The following is a 13515-nucleotide window of genomic DNA, read 5'->3' on the forward strand; positions in this document are numbered from 1 at the left end:
GAGGGTATTAAAGAGTCTAAACATAATATTATATAACAATTCAATTCACCCAAATCTCTTTTTTCTCAACTTCTAATACGAAATGCACTCACCTTTGTTATAGCCGTCTCTACTTTGGGGGCCCAGCAGTTTGAAATGTCTCTTACTAAACACATGTGAGGTTCTTTGGAACTTAAAGCCTGGGAATATAATTTTAAGGAGGGGGGAAGAAAGGGGGCGGAAATGTCAAACAAAGCAATTGGAAATAAGAATAACATGAAAAGCCAATGCGTACTTGTGCATTTTCATAAAAATACAAAAAAGTATAGAAAGCTTCCCCACAAAACTCAGCCACCCAGACTGCCCACTACTCGGACTGATGGCAGCAGAGAAAAGTGGGTCAACTCTGAAGATATTAAGCATAATGTGTACTTTTTTCAGTTATGAACTGCTCAAATTTTTCACATGTATAGTTTTAAAAGATGAAGAGGTTTTTAAACTATAACAGATTTTTAATGATTCCTGTTTGTCACCCTTGTAAAAAAATAATCTGGGCTATTTAGGGTCCCCCCACTATACTTTCCACAAGCAAGTCAAAGACAGCACTGCTGATGAACAAATTGCTCTAAGGTGGATCTCTAAATCCTGATGTGCCATTACAAGGGGGACAATCAGATGCAGCAAAGTACATGTTACCCATAAGCCTGTATGGTTTTATGTAATTCTCTGTTCTGTGCCCATATAATTAATTAGCATCTGGTAGGACACAAAACAAGCAGGAAACAATGGCTGCATCTTTAGAGGACGGTTAGGGGGTCCAGGTACAGCACAGAGAGTTACGTTTATAGCTTAGTACCTTTCTCCCTTTTTTATTAAACCATATCCATGTGTTAAATTCTTAAAAAGTAAAATAAACTCCACAAGAGTTTGCTTGGGCACATAATATTTCAGTCATCATCTCCCAGAAGGCCTTACTGAATAAAAGCAGTATAAATGCAAGCTAAAGAAATCACCTATTGGACACGCCCATAACTCACCAAAAGTCTCCAAAGAAACTTTCAAAAAAGTTAAGTAATTGCACCACCCATTACATTTCCACTTAGGAAACTCAATGAGTACTGTTACTAAAGGCTCTTTTATTAAGATGTATCTTTTGGGTAATTGGGTATGTGCGTAAGTGAAAATGTATACCAGATTTCAAAGACAGAATACCAAAAAAAAAGGCGAATAAAATATCAGAAATAATTTTTCATATTGACTAAGGATTAAAATATTTGATATGCTAGGTGAAGTAAAATTACATACATAGCTCTCACAAACTAAAATAAACTACCCAGTGAAAAGATCCTTCAGTTACAGGAAAATACACGACTTCTTTTTAAGTATTCAAATAAGCAGACCAATGAATCACTCCACAGTCATCTTTTTTTTTCATGTCCACGTTGATGCTATTTTGCTTTACTCCAGAGTAGTATCTACGTACCACTCGCTCAATGGTGGGCTGAAACCAATTGCCGTATACAAGCAACAATGACATTTTGTCTGAGCAAAACCCAGCTGCTAGAATAGGAATGGGTTTTGGTGTTGATTTCTTGCCTTTCCCAGGTGTCACTATCTGAATTGTGCAATTTGAAGTCAAAGGCTTTTTGCAGTATCTAGAAATGAAGAAAAAAAAAAAAATAGATTAGAAAATTTGAAACGTCTCCTATGAATGCTTTGAAGCTGGCATCAAGTCAAGAAATGTAACCTCCTGTGGCCTCCACACTATCACCAGAGTGACCAGGATCCCCACACCACTAGTGTTGCTGTCAAGACCTCATCTAGCAAGACCTCACCACCAAATCTGCCTGGACACCATGTGCCCTTCCATCCCATTGCCAAGCCCCATAAAGGGCGCCAAGATCCCAGGTACTCTCTCGCTGCCTTGTGCTTCAGTCCCAGGGGACTCTCTGTACATGCCCTGTTCCAATCAGTCCCATTTCCAATTGTTTCCAACCCGCAAAAGCCTCACCATGACCTCCGCAATGCAGTTCCAAGAGCAAAATTATCAGCAAAATATAAACAACAAAATTCCATCGTCTAATATAAAAAATTCCATTATCTACTGCTTATCCAAGCAAGGGCTTTCATCAGCTTCTTGCTCTACGCTGGCACATCAGGGCAGATCTCCCAAGCTGTAGCTGTTTTCTCTCCATAGCCTTTATGTCAGAAGCCTAGGCATGAGATGATTTTAAGAGTGTTCCGTGTTCTTCACAAACATTTCAAGATGAATAGTCTGTCTCTCTTTCCCTTCTAAAACCTGGGAAAGTGTTACCAGATACCAGCTACCTCCCTCTCCTGCTGTCATCCAATGATTTCTGGGCCACTCCCCCAGATTTCTTGAAGATTCTAGTGGCTGTCATTCTAACACTACTCCTGAGGAATTCCTTTCTTAGCAGTCTGGTCTCTGCATCCACCGTGCAGGCTGATGATGCTTCTGATACACTGTCCTCCTGCCTCCAACAGCCCCGCCCTTCACTGTGTCTCAGCCTCTCACTCCTTACACCGCAGACATCTTACTCCCAACAGGTGCACCACACCATCCTTCTAGCTCATGCCTCCTAGTTATCCTGATTCCACAACCATCTCCATCCAGGATTTCTGGTCTTCTACCCCTCTGTAGTCTATTCTCAACACATCCGACAGAATGACTCAAAAGCTTAATAATGTTTTAACACTTAATACCTGATGAGGTCAAACCTTATCAGTCTTCTGCATAAAAGCAACAGCTTACTATTGCCCATGGAGAGGTGCCCAATTCCTCACAGCAGCCCACCATCTCTGGGCCCTTAGTTATATGTTCCACATACGTGTATGACTGTATCAATAAAGGCCTCAAGTGTTATACACCAAAAATGTTAAGAGTTACTCTAGGGAGTAGAACTCAATGCAGGGAGAATTAGGCTTTATAACCTATTGTCTACACATCCTAAATGTTTTTAAATGTTTTATGCCTTCATAACAATTTTATACTTAAATAAATTCCTACATGAGGATTGTAAAAGGAAGAATACCAACTGACAAAAAGTTGAAACCATCTTAAAGTTCACATGATTGATTCTCAGACCACGTTTACAGAGAATGGCAAAGGTTGCCAAGCTTTCTATAAAGAGCAGATAGTAAATATTTTAGTTTTGGGGGGCCACGTATGGTCATACTGGATTTGACCCACAGGTCATAATTTACTGATCCTAGATCTATGACTACTACACATGCTAACAGCAACACCCCCCTCTGTCCACCAAAACAATAGCATTGCCATGTTTCATTGATCCACATATATATGGCAAGGGAAACTATTATCAAAGTTAGAAATCAAGGTTTTACCAAGTTCACAAGCAAACTTTTCCAACTGAACCACTTTCAGTTAAAATGTATCACTAGAGGGATGCCTGGGTGGTTCAGTCTGTTAAGCGTCCAACTTCAGCTCAGGTCATGATCTCATCGTTTGTGGGTTCAAGCCCCGCATCGGGCTCTGTGCTGACAGCTCAGAGCCTGGAGTCTGACCCAGATTCTGTGTCTCCCTCTCTCTCTGCCCCTCTCCTGCTCATTCTGTCTCTGTCTCTCAAAAATAAATAAACGGTAAAAAAAAATTTTTAATGTATCACTAGAGGGGCACCTAGGTGGCTAAGTTGGCTAAGCATCCAACTCTTTTAAATTTTTTTAAACATTTTTTTATTATTGGGAGACAGAGAGACACAGAGCATGAGCAGGGAAGGGGCAGAGAGAGGGGGAGACACAGATTCCAAAGCAGGCTCCAGGCTCTGAGCTGTCAGCACAGAGCCCGACATGGGGCTTGAACTCACAAACCGGGAGATCATGACCTGAGCTGAAGTCGGATGCTTAACCGACTAAGCCACCCAGGCACCCTAAGCATCCAACTCTTGATTTCGGCTCAGGTCATGATCTCACGGTTCATGAAATCAAGCCCCATGTCAGGCTCTAAGCTGACCAGAGCCTGCTTGGGATTCTCTCTCTCCCTCTCTCTCTGCCCCACTACCTCTCATGCATGCATGCATACTCTCTCTCTCAAAATAAATATAAACTTTAAGGTAAACCAACAAAATGCATCATCAGAACTGCCAACATTTACTAAGCATATATCATAAAACTACTTTACTACCACAAATATGAAGAAATGGTCCACAATCCGAAAACTTGAATCCTCACTGGAAATGTATATACTCATATGGATAATTAATAATTCTTTCAAAACAACCTAACTGAAAAGTAATATAAGGCAAAGAATACTGAGGTAGGAACAAAAAAGAATAACAAGTCAGGGAAAGAAAACAAATTTGACTTGAGAAATTTCGTACTTACCCATTTAATATGTGTTCAAAAAGATGAACTTGACCATCTTTGCAAACAACAGCTAACTTGACAGGCTGAAAGAAAAATTAAACTGATTACTCTAATGGAGAATGGCTTTCATAATATACTTATAAAACTTCAACTGTCCTCCCCACCACTTTAAATAACCAGAGAAAAAGTCAGAACACCAAGGTGGCACAACTCTTGCATTTAAAATTCATTACTGTCATCTAAACAACTGGAGTTGTTGTCAAGCATAGAAATAAAAGTTTAAGCCAAGAAGATAACAAGGAGAATGCAGCCTGGAAGTTACAGGAGCAAAGTCACTACCAAGTGCAAAGTCACTGACAAAAGAAACTGGCAGGCCCCGCATGTCAGAGCAGTCAGATCCCTGAACACGGGTGTGGCTGGGTGGCTCAGGTGGTTAAGCATCCAACTTCAGCTCAGGTCATGATCTCGCAGTCTGTGGGTTCAAGCCCCGCATTGGGCTCTGTGCTGACAGCTCAGAGCCTGGAGCCTGCTTCAGATTCTGTGTCTCCCTCTCTCTCTGCCCCTCCCCCACTCATGCTCTGTCTCTCAAAAATAAATAAACGTTAAAAAAATTTGGAAAAAAAAAAAAGATCCCTGAAAACACCATGGACACGGTCCCCCTGCTCGGAAGTGCACACCAGTGATTTATTTAATGGTTACTCCGGACAGTCCAAGAAGATTTTTGTTACATTTTGTTCTTTCTTCCCTCATGTCCCCTACTTTCCCAAATCATTAAATCATCAAAACACTAACTTTAAAAATATAATTTGTGAAATCCAAAAACAAATTCTCAAAAATTGAGCCATTTACCTCTTCTTTATTTTCTGACAACGTCAAGTCAATATAGACAGGTTCATCTGTAACTGTAAAAGACATCACTGCATTCTTTTCTTTGTTTTCTGACCGGACCTGCCTAGATAACAAAACCCATGATTAGGTAGTAAGAAATTTAACAACAAAAAAAGATGAGCACCTAACAGGAGTAACAGCATTAGATTCCCAATAGTTTTTGCATCTTTTGAAAGCTAAATAAAGAGACTACAGATCAAACTTAGACCCATTTGTGTCACTGCCACTTTACATGGTTGCAGGGAAAAGAGAAAGCACTAATGCCCTTATGCAGATTTAAACAATTAGTAACATTCTCTATTCTTTTCCACTAATCTGTTTGTTTATCTTGATGCCAATACCACACTGTTTTGATTATTGTAGCTTGACAAGTCCAGAAATCAGGCAATGTGAGTCCTCCAACTTTTTTCTGCTTTTTCAACATTGTTTTGGCTATTCTACATCCTTTGCATTTCTCTTTGAATTTTAAAATCAGATGGTCAATTTCTACAAGAGAGTTTGCTGAGATTTTGACTGGGTTTACACTGAATCTATAGATTAATCTGAGAATTCACACGATAGCAATGCAAAGAAAATAGAGTCCAGAAATAGACCCATGCGTATATTTAACCCAAATGATCCTCATTATTTGTGGATTCCTTCTTTGAGAATTTGCTTACTTGCTAAAATTTGTTAGCCTCTGAATCAGAATTTGTGGAACTTCCATAGTCTTGAACAGAGCAGTAAAAATGCTCAAAGCAGTGAAAAATAATAAGAGTTGCCCACAATGTTCAACAAGGCTATGCTCTGACTTCTTCCTTCAGCTCTCACACTACAGAAGTGTTATCAGTATTATTTAGTATCATTAGTATTATTTAGAATGCTATAAAGTATTTTCATTTTGTTTTCATGTTTTTGTTGGTGATTTCACTTTTAAAATGTCCCTTAAGGAGGCGCCTGGATGGCTCAGTAAGTTAAGCACCAGACTTTGGCTCAGGTCATGATCTCACAGTTTGTAAGTTCAAGCCCTCCATCAGGTTAACACGAGCCCCACACCATACTTCAGGTGAGCTCAAGCCCCAATTTGGGTGAGCACCACTTCTCTCTCCCTCCCTCTCTCTGCCCCTCGCTCACTTGTGCCCTCTCTCTCAAAAAAAATAAAAAAATAAACAGTGCCCTAAGTATAGTGCTCAAGTGCTGTCTCATGTATCTAAGAGCAAAAGAAGCTGTAATATGCCTTAAGGGAAAAAATATTTGTTAGGTAAACTCTGTTCTGACAGGAGTTAATTAACTATATACATGACGTATTTTCAAACAGAAACACACATAAAACGAGGCTATATATTGATTAGATGACAAAAATGTAACCAACAAAACTTGCAGAAACCTAACCTTATATTTCCCGGAGGACTCACAGTTCAGTATCACTAACTCTGCGCTCATGAGGACTTTATACAACATAACAACTGCAAATAAGAACCAACTGTATGTGTCTATCCATGTATATATGCAAAAACAGTTCACTGGAAATAGTCTTTTCAACCAATGGTACTGAGACCAATGGATATTCCTAACACAAGAACATAAATTTCCATCCATTCAGGAATGCAAACTGGTGCAGCCACTCTGCAAAGTTATGAAGTTTCCTCAAAAAGTTAAAAATAAGGGGGTGCCTGGATGGTTCAGTCAGTTGAGCCTGGGCTCAGGTCACGATCTCCCAGTTCGTTGAGTGCAAGCCCCAAATCGGGCTCACTGCTGTTAGTGCAGAGCCCGCTTCAGATCCCCCCACTTTCCCCTAAATAGACATTTGCAAAAAAAAAAAAAAAAAAGTTAAAAATAGGGGTGCCTGAGTGGCTCAGTCACTGGGCATCTGACTCTTGATTTTGGCTCGGGTATGAACTTGCAGTCCGTGGCATCAAGCCCCCACACATCAAGCTCTTCACTGGCAGCACAGAGCATGCTGGGAATTCTCTCTCTGCCTCTCGTTCGCTCTAATAAATAAATGTAAAAAACACAACTGTCCTATAATCCAGCAAGAACAGCACTACTAGGTATTTATTCAAAAAAAAAAAAAAAAAATGCTAACTCAAAGGGATACGTGCACCTGATATTTCTACAATACCAAATATCTACAATAGCCAAATTATGGAAACAGCCCATTGATGAATGGATAAAGATGTGATATACATCTCTCTCTCTCTCTCTCTCTCACACACACACACACACTGGCATAAAAAATGAAATCTTGCCATTTGCAGCGACATGGGTGAAACTAGAAAGTATTATGCTTAGTGAAGTAAGTCAGCGAAAGACAAATGCTATATGATTTCATGCATATGTAGAATTTAAGAAACCAAACAAAGAGGAGAAAAAGGCAAACCAAGAAACAGACCCTTAACTATACACAACTAGTGGTTGGGGGTGTGGGGGGTGGGCTAAATAGGTGATGGAGATTAAGGTGTACACTTGTGATGAGCACTGGGTATTTATGGTAGTGCTAAATCACTATACTGTACACCTGAAATTAATATCACACTGTATGTCGGGGCGCCTGGGTGGCTCAGTCGGTTAAACAGCCAACTTCAGCTCAGGTCACGATCTTGCAGTTTGTGAGTTGAGAGCCCCACGTCATGCTCTGTGCTGACAGCTTGGAGCCTGGAGCCTGCTTCAGGTTTTGTGTCTCCCTCTTTTCTCTGTCCCTCCCTGACTCTAACTCTGTTTCTCAAAAATGAATAAACATTAAAAATTTTTTTTTAATATTACACTGTATATTAACTGGAATTTAAATAAAAATTTTTTAAAAACTGTCATTCATTCCTTGTACCATATACACATATTAGCTCAAAATGCAAGCCTTAAAACTAAATCTTTCAGAAGAAAACCTTTGTGACCTTGGATTAATCAAGCAAAGATCTCGAAACATGATCTGGACTACATCAAAATTAAAAACTTCTCTTCAAAAAGACAATGCACATACTAGGAGAAAATATCTGCAAAGCATATACTTGATAATGGGTTTATATTGAGAATATATATAGAATTCTCAAAACTCAGTAAGAAAACAAACCCAATAAAAAATAGGCCAAACATATGAACAGATACTTCATCAAGAAACATATCCAGATAGCAAACAGGACAAAGATTCTCAACATGAGTGGCCATTAGGGAAATGCAAACTAAAACCACAGGGAGGTACCATTACATACCTATTAAAATGGCTAAGGTTAAATGATTATATCAAGCATTGGTGAGGATATGAAAGAATTTGCACTCTTATACATAGCTGGTCAGAATGTAAAATGTAAAAATGGTACTATCACTTTGAAAAAACTTGACAATTTTTTTCAGTAGCCCCAACATGGGGCTTGAACTCATGACCCTGACATCAAGAGTCACATGCTCTACTGACTAAGCCAGCCAGGGGCCCAAACTTGGCAATTTCTTAAAAAGTTAAATATATATCTATCATATGATCTACCCATGCACTCAAGGTATTTACACAAAAGAAATGAATCATATGTCCATACAAAGATTTATACACAAATGTCTGTAATAACTTTGTTTTAATGTTTTACACAACAGGTTTTATTTATTTATTTATTTATTTATTTATTTATTTATTTTTAACGTTTGTTTTTTTCTTAATTTTATTTTTTATTTTTTAAAATTTACATCCTGGGGCGCCTGGGTGGCTCAGTCGGTTAAGCATCCGACTTCAGCTCAGGTCATGATCTCGTGGTCCGTGAGTTTGAGCCCCACGTCGGGCCCTGTGCTGACAGCTCAGAGCCTGGAGCCTGTTTCACATTCTGTGTCTCCCTCTCCCTTTGCCCCTCCCCCACTCACATTCTGTCTCTCTCTCCCCTTCAAAAATAAATAAACATTAAAATAAAAGGAAGAACGTGCTGTTTATTATATGTCAATTATACCCCAATAAAGGTATTTTAAAAATTTAAGGCACAAATTAAAAAAAGAAAAAGACTAACAGTAAAAAAACATGATTTGCAAACACGATTCACAATCAGTTTGTTTTTATCAACTAGTGAGACTTTATACATTCACCAGTAAACAAGGGCACCTAGGTGGCTCAGTTGGTTAAGCGTCCAACTGACTTTGGCTCAGGTCATAATCTCACGGCTTGTGAGCTCTTTTGAGTTCGAGCCCCATGTCGGGCTCTATGCTGCTTCAGATTCTGGGTCTCCCTCTCTCTCTCTGCCCCTCCCCCACTCACTCACGCGCATGCTCTCTCCTTCAAAAATAAACATTAAAAAAATATATATATTCACCAGTAAGCATCTTTCAATATTTTTGTGTATAGAAGAAAACTAAGAATTTTATTGGATCACTTCTAAGTATTCCCATTTATGAATTCTTCATAAAACAATACTAATTCTAACTTGAAGCCATTTATACTATACATTGTTCAAAATCACTGCCATAAGACTACTTTATACAAAAGAAACTGGTATCTTAGCTCAACAACAGGATAGTACTGTCCTTACAGTAATATAAAAGTGTTTTTTTGCTTCATTTTCATTCAGCAGCAAGAAGCCTTCAAATGTTATTTCCTAACAGAAATGTGTCTTTCAAAGGTAATCATCAGGGAACCTTAGGCTTCCTCTACCTACAAAACACAAAGTTTTCCATAAATGGTCTTTGGAGGCAGCCTTTTAATATGGGTTTTTAATTTTTCAAGTTTATTCCTCTGTTAGTAGGAAGCCCACAGGCATACACATACTATTTGGGGGATGTTAAGACAACAGAAATCAATTTCTCTTTTACAGAAGAAATTTTGTAGGGGCATCTGGGTGGCTCAGTCAATTGAGCATCCAACTTCGGCTCAGGTCACGATCTCACGTCTTGTGGGTTCAAGCCCTGCACTGGGCTCTGTGCTGAGAGCTCGGAGCCTGGAGCCTACTTCAGATTCTGTGTCTCCCTCTCTCTCTCTCTGCCCCTCCCCCGTGTACACTCTGTCTCTCTCAAAAATAAACATTAAAAAAAATTTTTTTTTTAAAGGAGAAATTTTGTAGCTGGAGACCCCTAGGTCTAGGGAGCCAAACAGGTGAAGCATTTTTAAGACTGGAACATCCAAGTAGTGTCAGGAGGATTTGGTGGCAGATTTTAACTTTCTGGCATTACTAATTTCTTATGTAAGTGTTAAACGTTATAAAACTAAATTATCCCAGAAGGCATGCCTCAAAAAACAGACACAGGAGAGAAAACCAACACAATGTGGTTATGAAAGGATAATTAGGACTATGGCTCAGTTGATGGTTTGAAGGTGAACAGAAGTCCACATTAGATCTTATGAACCTTTCCCCACCCAACCACAAGGTTTATGTATTTGATGATTCCCACTTCTGAGTTATTTGGTATAAATTCATAGTAACTTTGTATGATCAAGAACATGCTCAACTAACTGATTACTAGGATGAGAAACTACTTGTTTAAATCTCCACTTATTTTAGCTGAACAGCAGGTGTTTAAAAAAAGTTAGCTTCACCATCGGTTCTCATAAAATCCAAGAAAACCCTTATTTTCTTAAATTTAAAAACTTTCTGATGGCCGTTTAATACCAAATTAATTTTTACTTTTAAAAGTAGTTCCAGGGGTGCTTGGCTGGCTCAGTCGGTAGAGCATGAAACTCTTGGTCTTAGGGTTAAGTTCAAGCCCCACATTGGTTGTAGAGACTACTTAAAAATAAAACTTTAAAGGGGCGCCTGGGTGGCTCAGTCAATTAAGCATCCGACTCTTCATTTCAGCTCAGGTCATGATCCCAGGGTTATGAAATCAAACCCCAAGTCAGGCTCTGCAATGAGCATGGAGCCTGCTTAAGATTCTCTTTCCCTCACTTGTGCTCTCTCTAAAATAAAAATAAAATAAAATCTCAAAAAAAAAGTAGTTCCAAGGAAAAATAGTAACAGCAATTACTGCAAAAAAGGGAAGAAGAAAAAAGGGGGGCACTACTGGGCATTCTCAGACATATCCAAGAAATTAAATGTCCTCAGTAAAACATCAGTAAATAGACATTACTGCACTAACCCAATGGTCCTTTTTCAAGAAAATTAGACATTATCCTAAAATTTTTTAAGAAGGTTATTTATAACTTGCCCGGTCACAAAAATATTCAGACCCCTCTACCTCTAGGCAAGCAAGATGTGGTACTATGATACAATGCTCTTAAATTTTTCTCATAAAGTCTGTTTTTTAGGCAGGCTCAATTCTTCATTACAAGTCAAGGTAAATCTAACGTTAAATACAATAAAGCAAGTCTCACATTCATCATTTATATTACCCATACAAGCTGTGACAGATTCCTTCAAGGCAACGCTACCTCCCAGGCCCGAGACTACATACCAGACGTTAAGTAGCCGGTCATGCACTGCTCCTGACAGGAAATAAAGGCCTGTGACCCCATCAAAGGGCTGGCTCTCACTAGGAGGTCTGACAGTAGTGAAGACGAGTGAGGAAACAGGCGTTGCATGTCCTGTGAAGTGCTAGAGAGAGTTCAGTCTCGTTTAGGAGAGGACACAGAACAGTGACAAAAGTGAAGAGTCCTTATGGACCATAAACAATACAGATGATCCATATATGAAATCAGAAGTCCAGACTAAAGGTAACAGCTAAATTTAATTCTAAATAACTGAGATTATTTGTGCTACATTCCATGCACTTTCAAAAACTCCACCTGAGGGGCGCCTGGGTGGCTCAGTCAGTTAAGGCTCTGACTTCAGCTCAGGTCATGATCTTGTGGTTCATGGGTTCGAGCCCCACGTCAGGCTCTGTGCTGACAGCTCAGAGCCTGGAACTTGCTTCAGATTCTGTGTCTCCCTCTCTCTCTCTCTCTGCCCCTGCCCTGCTCATACTCTTTCTCTCTCTCTCTCAAAAATAAACATTAAAAAAAATTTTAATAAAAAAATAAATAATTAAAACTCCATCTGAAAATCATCATGCCCTAATAACTGCCATGGCCCTACCCACAATCTTTATTTTTTCCATCCTGCATTAAAGACCCACTTAATTCTATCCATGTTTAAGGGGCGCCTGGGTGCTCAGACACAGCCAAGGAATTGTAGGTCTTCATTTTACTCTCAGTGAGTCGAAACCACAATTTTAAGGCATCATCACAGCACCAAATATACACCCCGTAGCACACTCAAAAATATAATACTACATATCCCCATAGTCAAATACTGCAAATGTAGTAAACACAAGATGCAAGGAAGAAATCAAACCTACTATATCATTATACAGCAGAGTAAAAGATTTTAATTCAAATTCTACTTATTTGTTCTATTCATTTCTCAAATGCATGTGAAACGGACACATCTAACCTATTAAATATCAACACACTGGATTTGGAAGCTAACTTTCATCTTCTGATTCTACTATTTGATATGCCTGAAAATAACAAATCTGTACTCTCAAAATGACATTCTATGGCTCAGACTTTCCGCCCTTCTCCATACTTACTCTAGACAAATGTTAGGCTTACAACTAATTTGATTCACTCACTCTGTAGATTTCTTTGGTCTCCAAAACCCATAGTTTGATTGTTCGACCAGCTGAAAGCAACATCTTTCCATCTGGGCTAATACACAGGGAACTGACGCTGCTGTTGTCACCTTTCCATTTGCTGTAAAGTGAAGAGAAACAGAAACATCTCCATGAATGGGGAGAAAACTTTATTCAGAGCAAAAAAGTAACAAGAAACAAATAAGGTATTAAAAATACCACTTAAGGTTCCATGCAATTATTCCCTAAAAGCCTGTGTAAGGTGACTAACCTTGAATCTAACACTAAGGTAAAGCCTACTCAAAGATTTTCAAGAGGTACCAGAAAATGGATGAGTAGGAGATTTAATACAAAAATGGGTAGCTGTGTATCCTGTGTATGAGGTGGATTTTGTTAATGCCCAGGAAACTACCTGGCTGGCTGGACCTCCACAAGTCCATCCTATCCCCACCATGGTTCCCACACTATGTGGAAGCCTGGCCTTTAATTTACTTAGCAGCACAAATTACTTCTCAAGCTACAGTCCAAAAAGGTTATTTCTATCTCAAATCAACATAGGTGCACTCCCATCTGACAGAGTAAAATAAGTCAAGTATAGACGATCCCCTTCTAATACCTGAAATATGATTGGCATGAGTCTTTGTACTTTGTTGCACACATTAATATTTTTATAAACAAGGAGCTTGGTTATTCACTTATAAAATCAAGAAATAACAGTAGCAATCCTCTTACCAAAAGACATGAATTATAAAGTAAAAGAAAACACACTGCTCTGCCAATCACATTGGAATATGTCAAACTACTCATTTGGAA

General features: G+C 39.0%; 1 protein-coding gene and 1 non-coding gene across 2 annotated transcripts in view; both read right to left on the minus strand.

Moving 5' to 3' along the window:
- WDR43 (WD repeat domain 43) overlaps positions 1 to 13515 on the minus strand; it is a 46490-nt gene that overhangs the window by 16184 nt on the left and 16791 nt on the right. Inside the window, exons 4-9 of the mRNA XM_019448533.2 lie at positions 12703 to 12823; positions 11545 to 11684; positions 5173 to 5275; positions 4342 to 4406; positions 1463 to 1634; positions 93 to 179 (exon numbers count right to left, since the gene is read on the minus strand). Coding sequence (XP_019304078.1) covers positions 93 to 179; positions 1463 to 1634; positions 4342 to 4406; positions 5173 to 5275; positions 11545 to 11684; positions 12703 to 12823 — 688 coding nt within the window. The remainder of the gene's footprint in view (positions 1 to 92; positions 180 to 1462; positions 1635 to 4341; positions 4407 to 5172; positions 5276 to 11544; positions 11685 to 12702; positions 12824 to 13515) is intronic.
- LOC128773734 (small nucleolar RNA SNORD53/SNORD92) lies at positions 12236 to 12320 on the minus strand. Its single transcript, XR_008418164.1, has one exon. It is a non-coding gene; the product is annotated as a small nucleolar RNA SNORD53/SNORD92 (small nucleolar RNA).

Source organism: Panthera pardus, unplaced genomic scaffold, assembly GCF_024362965.1.
Source record: "Panthera pardus isolate Hobbes unplaced genomic scaffold, ASM2436296v1 HiC_scaffold_26, whole genome shotgun sequence".
NCBI lineage: Eukaryota > Metazoa > Chordata > Mammalia > Carnivora > Felidae > Panthera > Panthera pardus.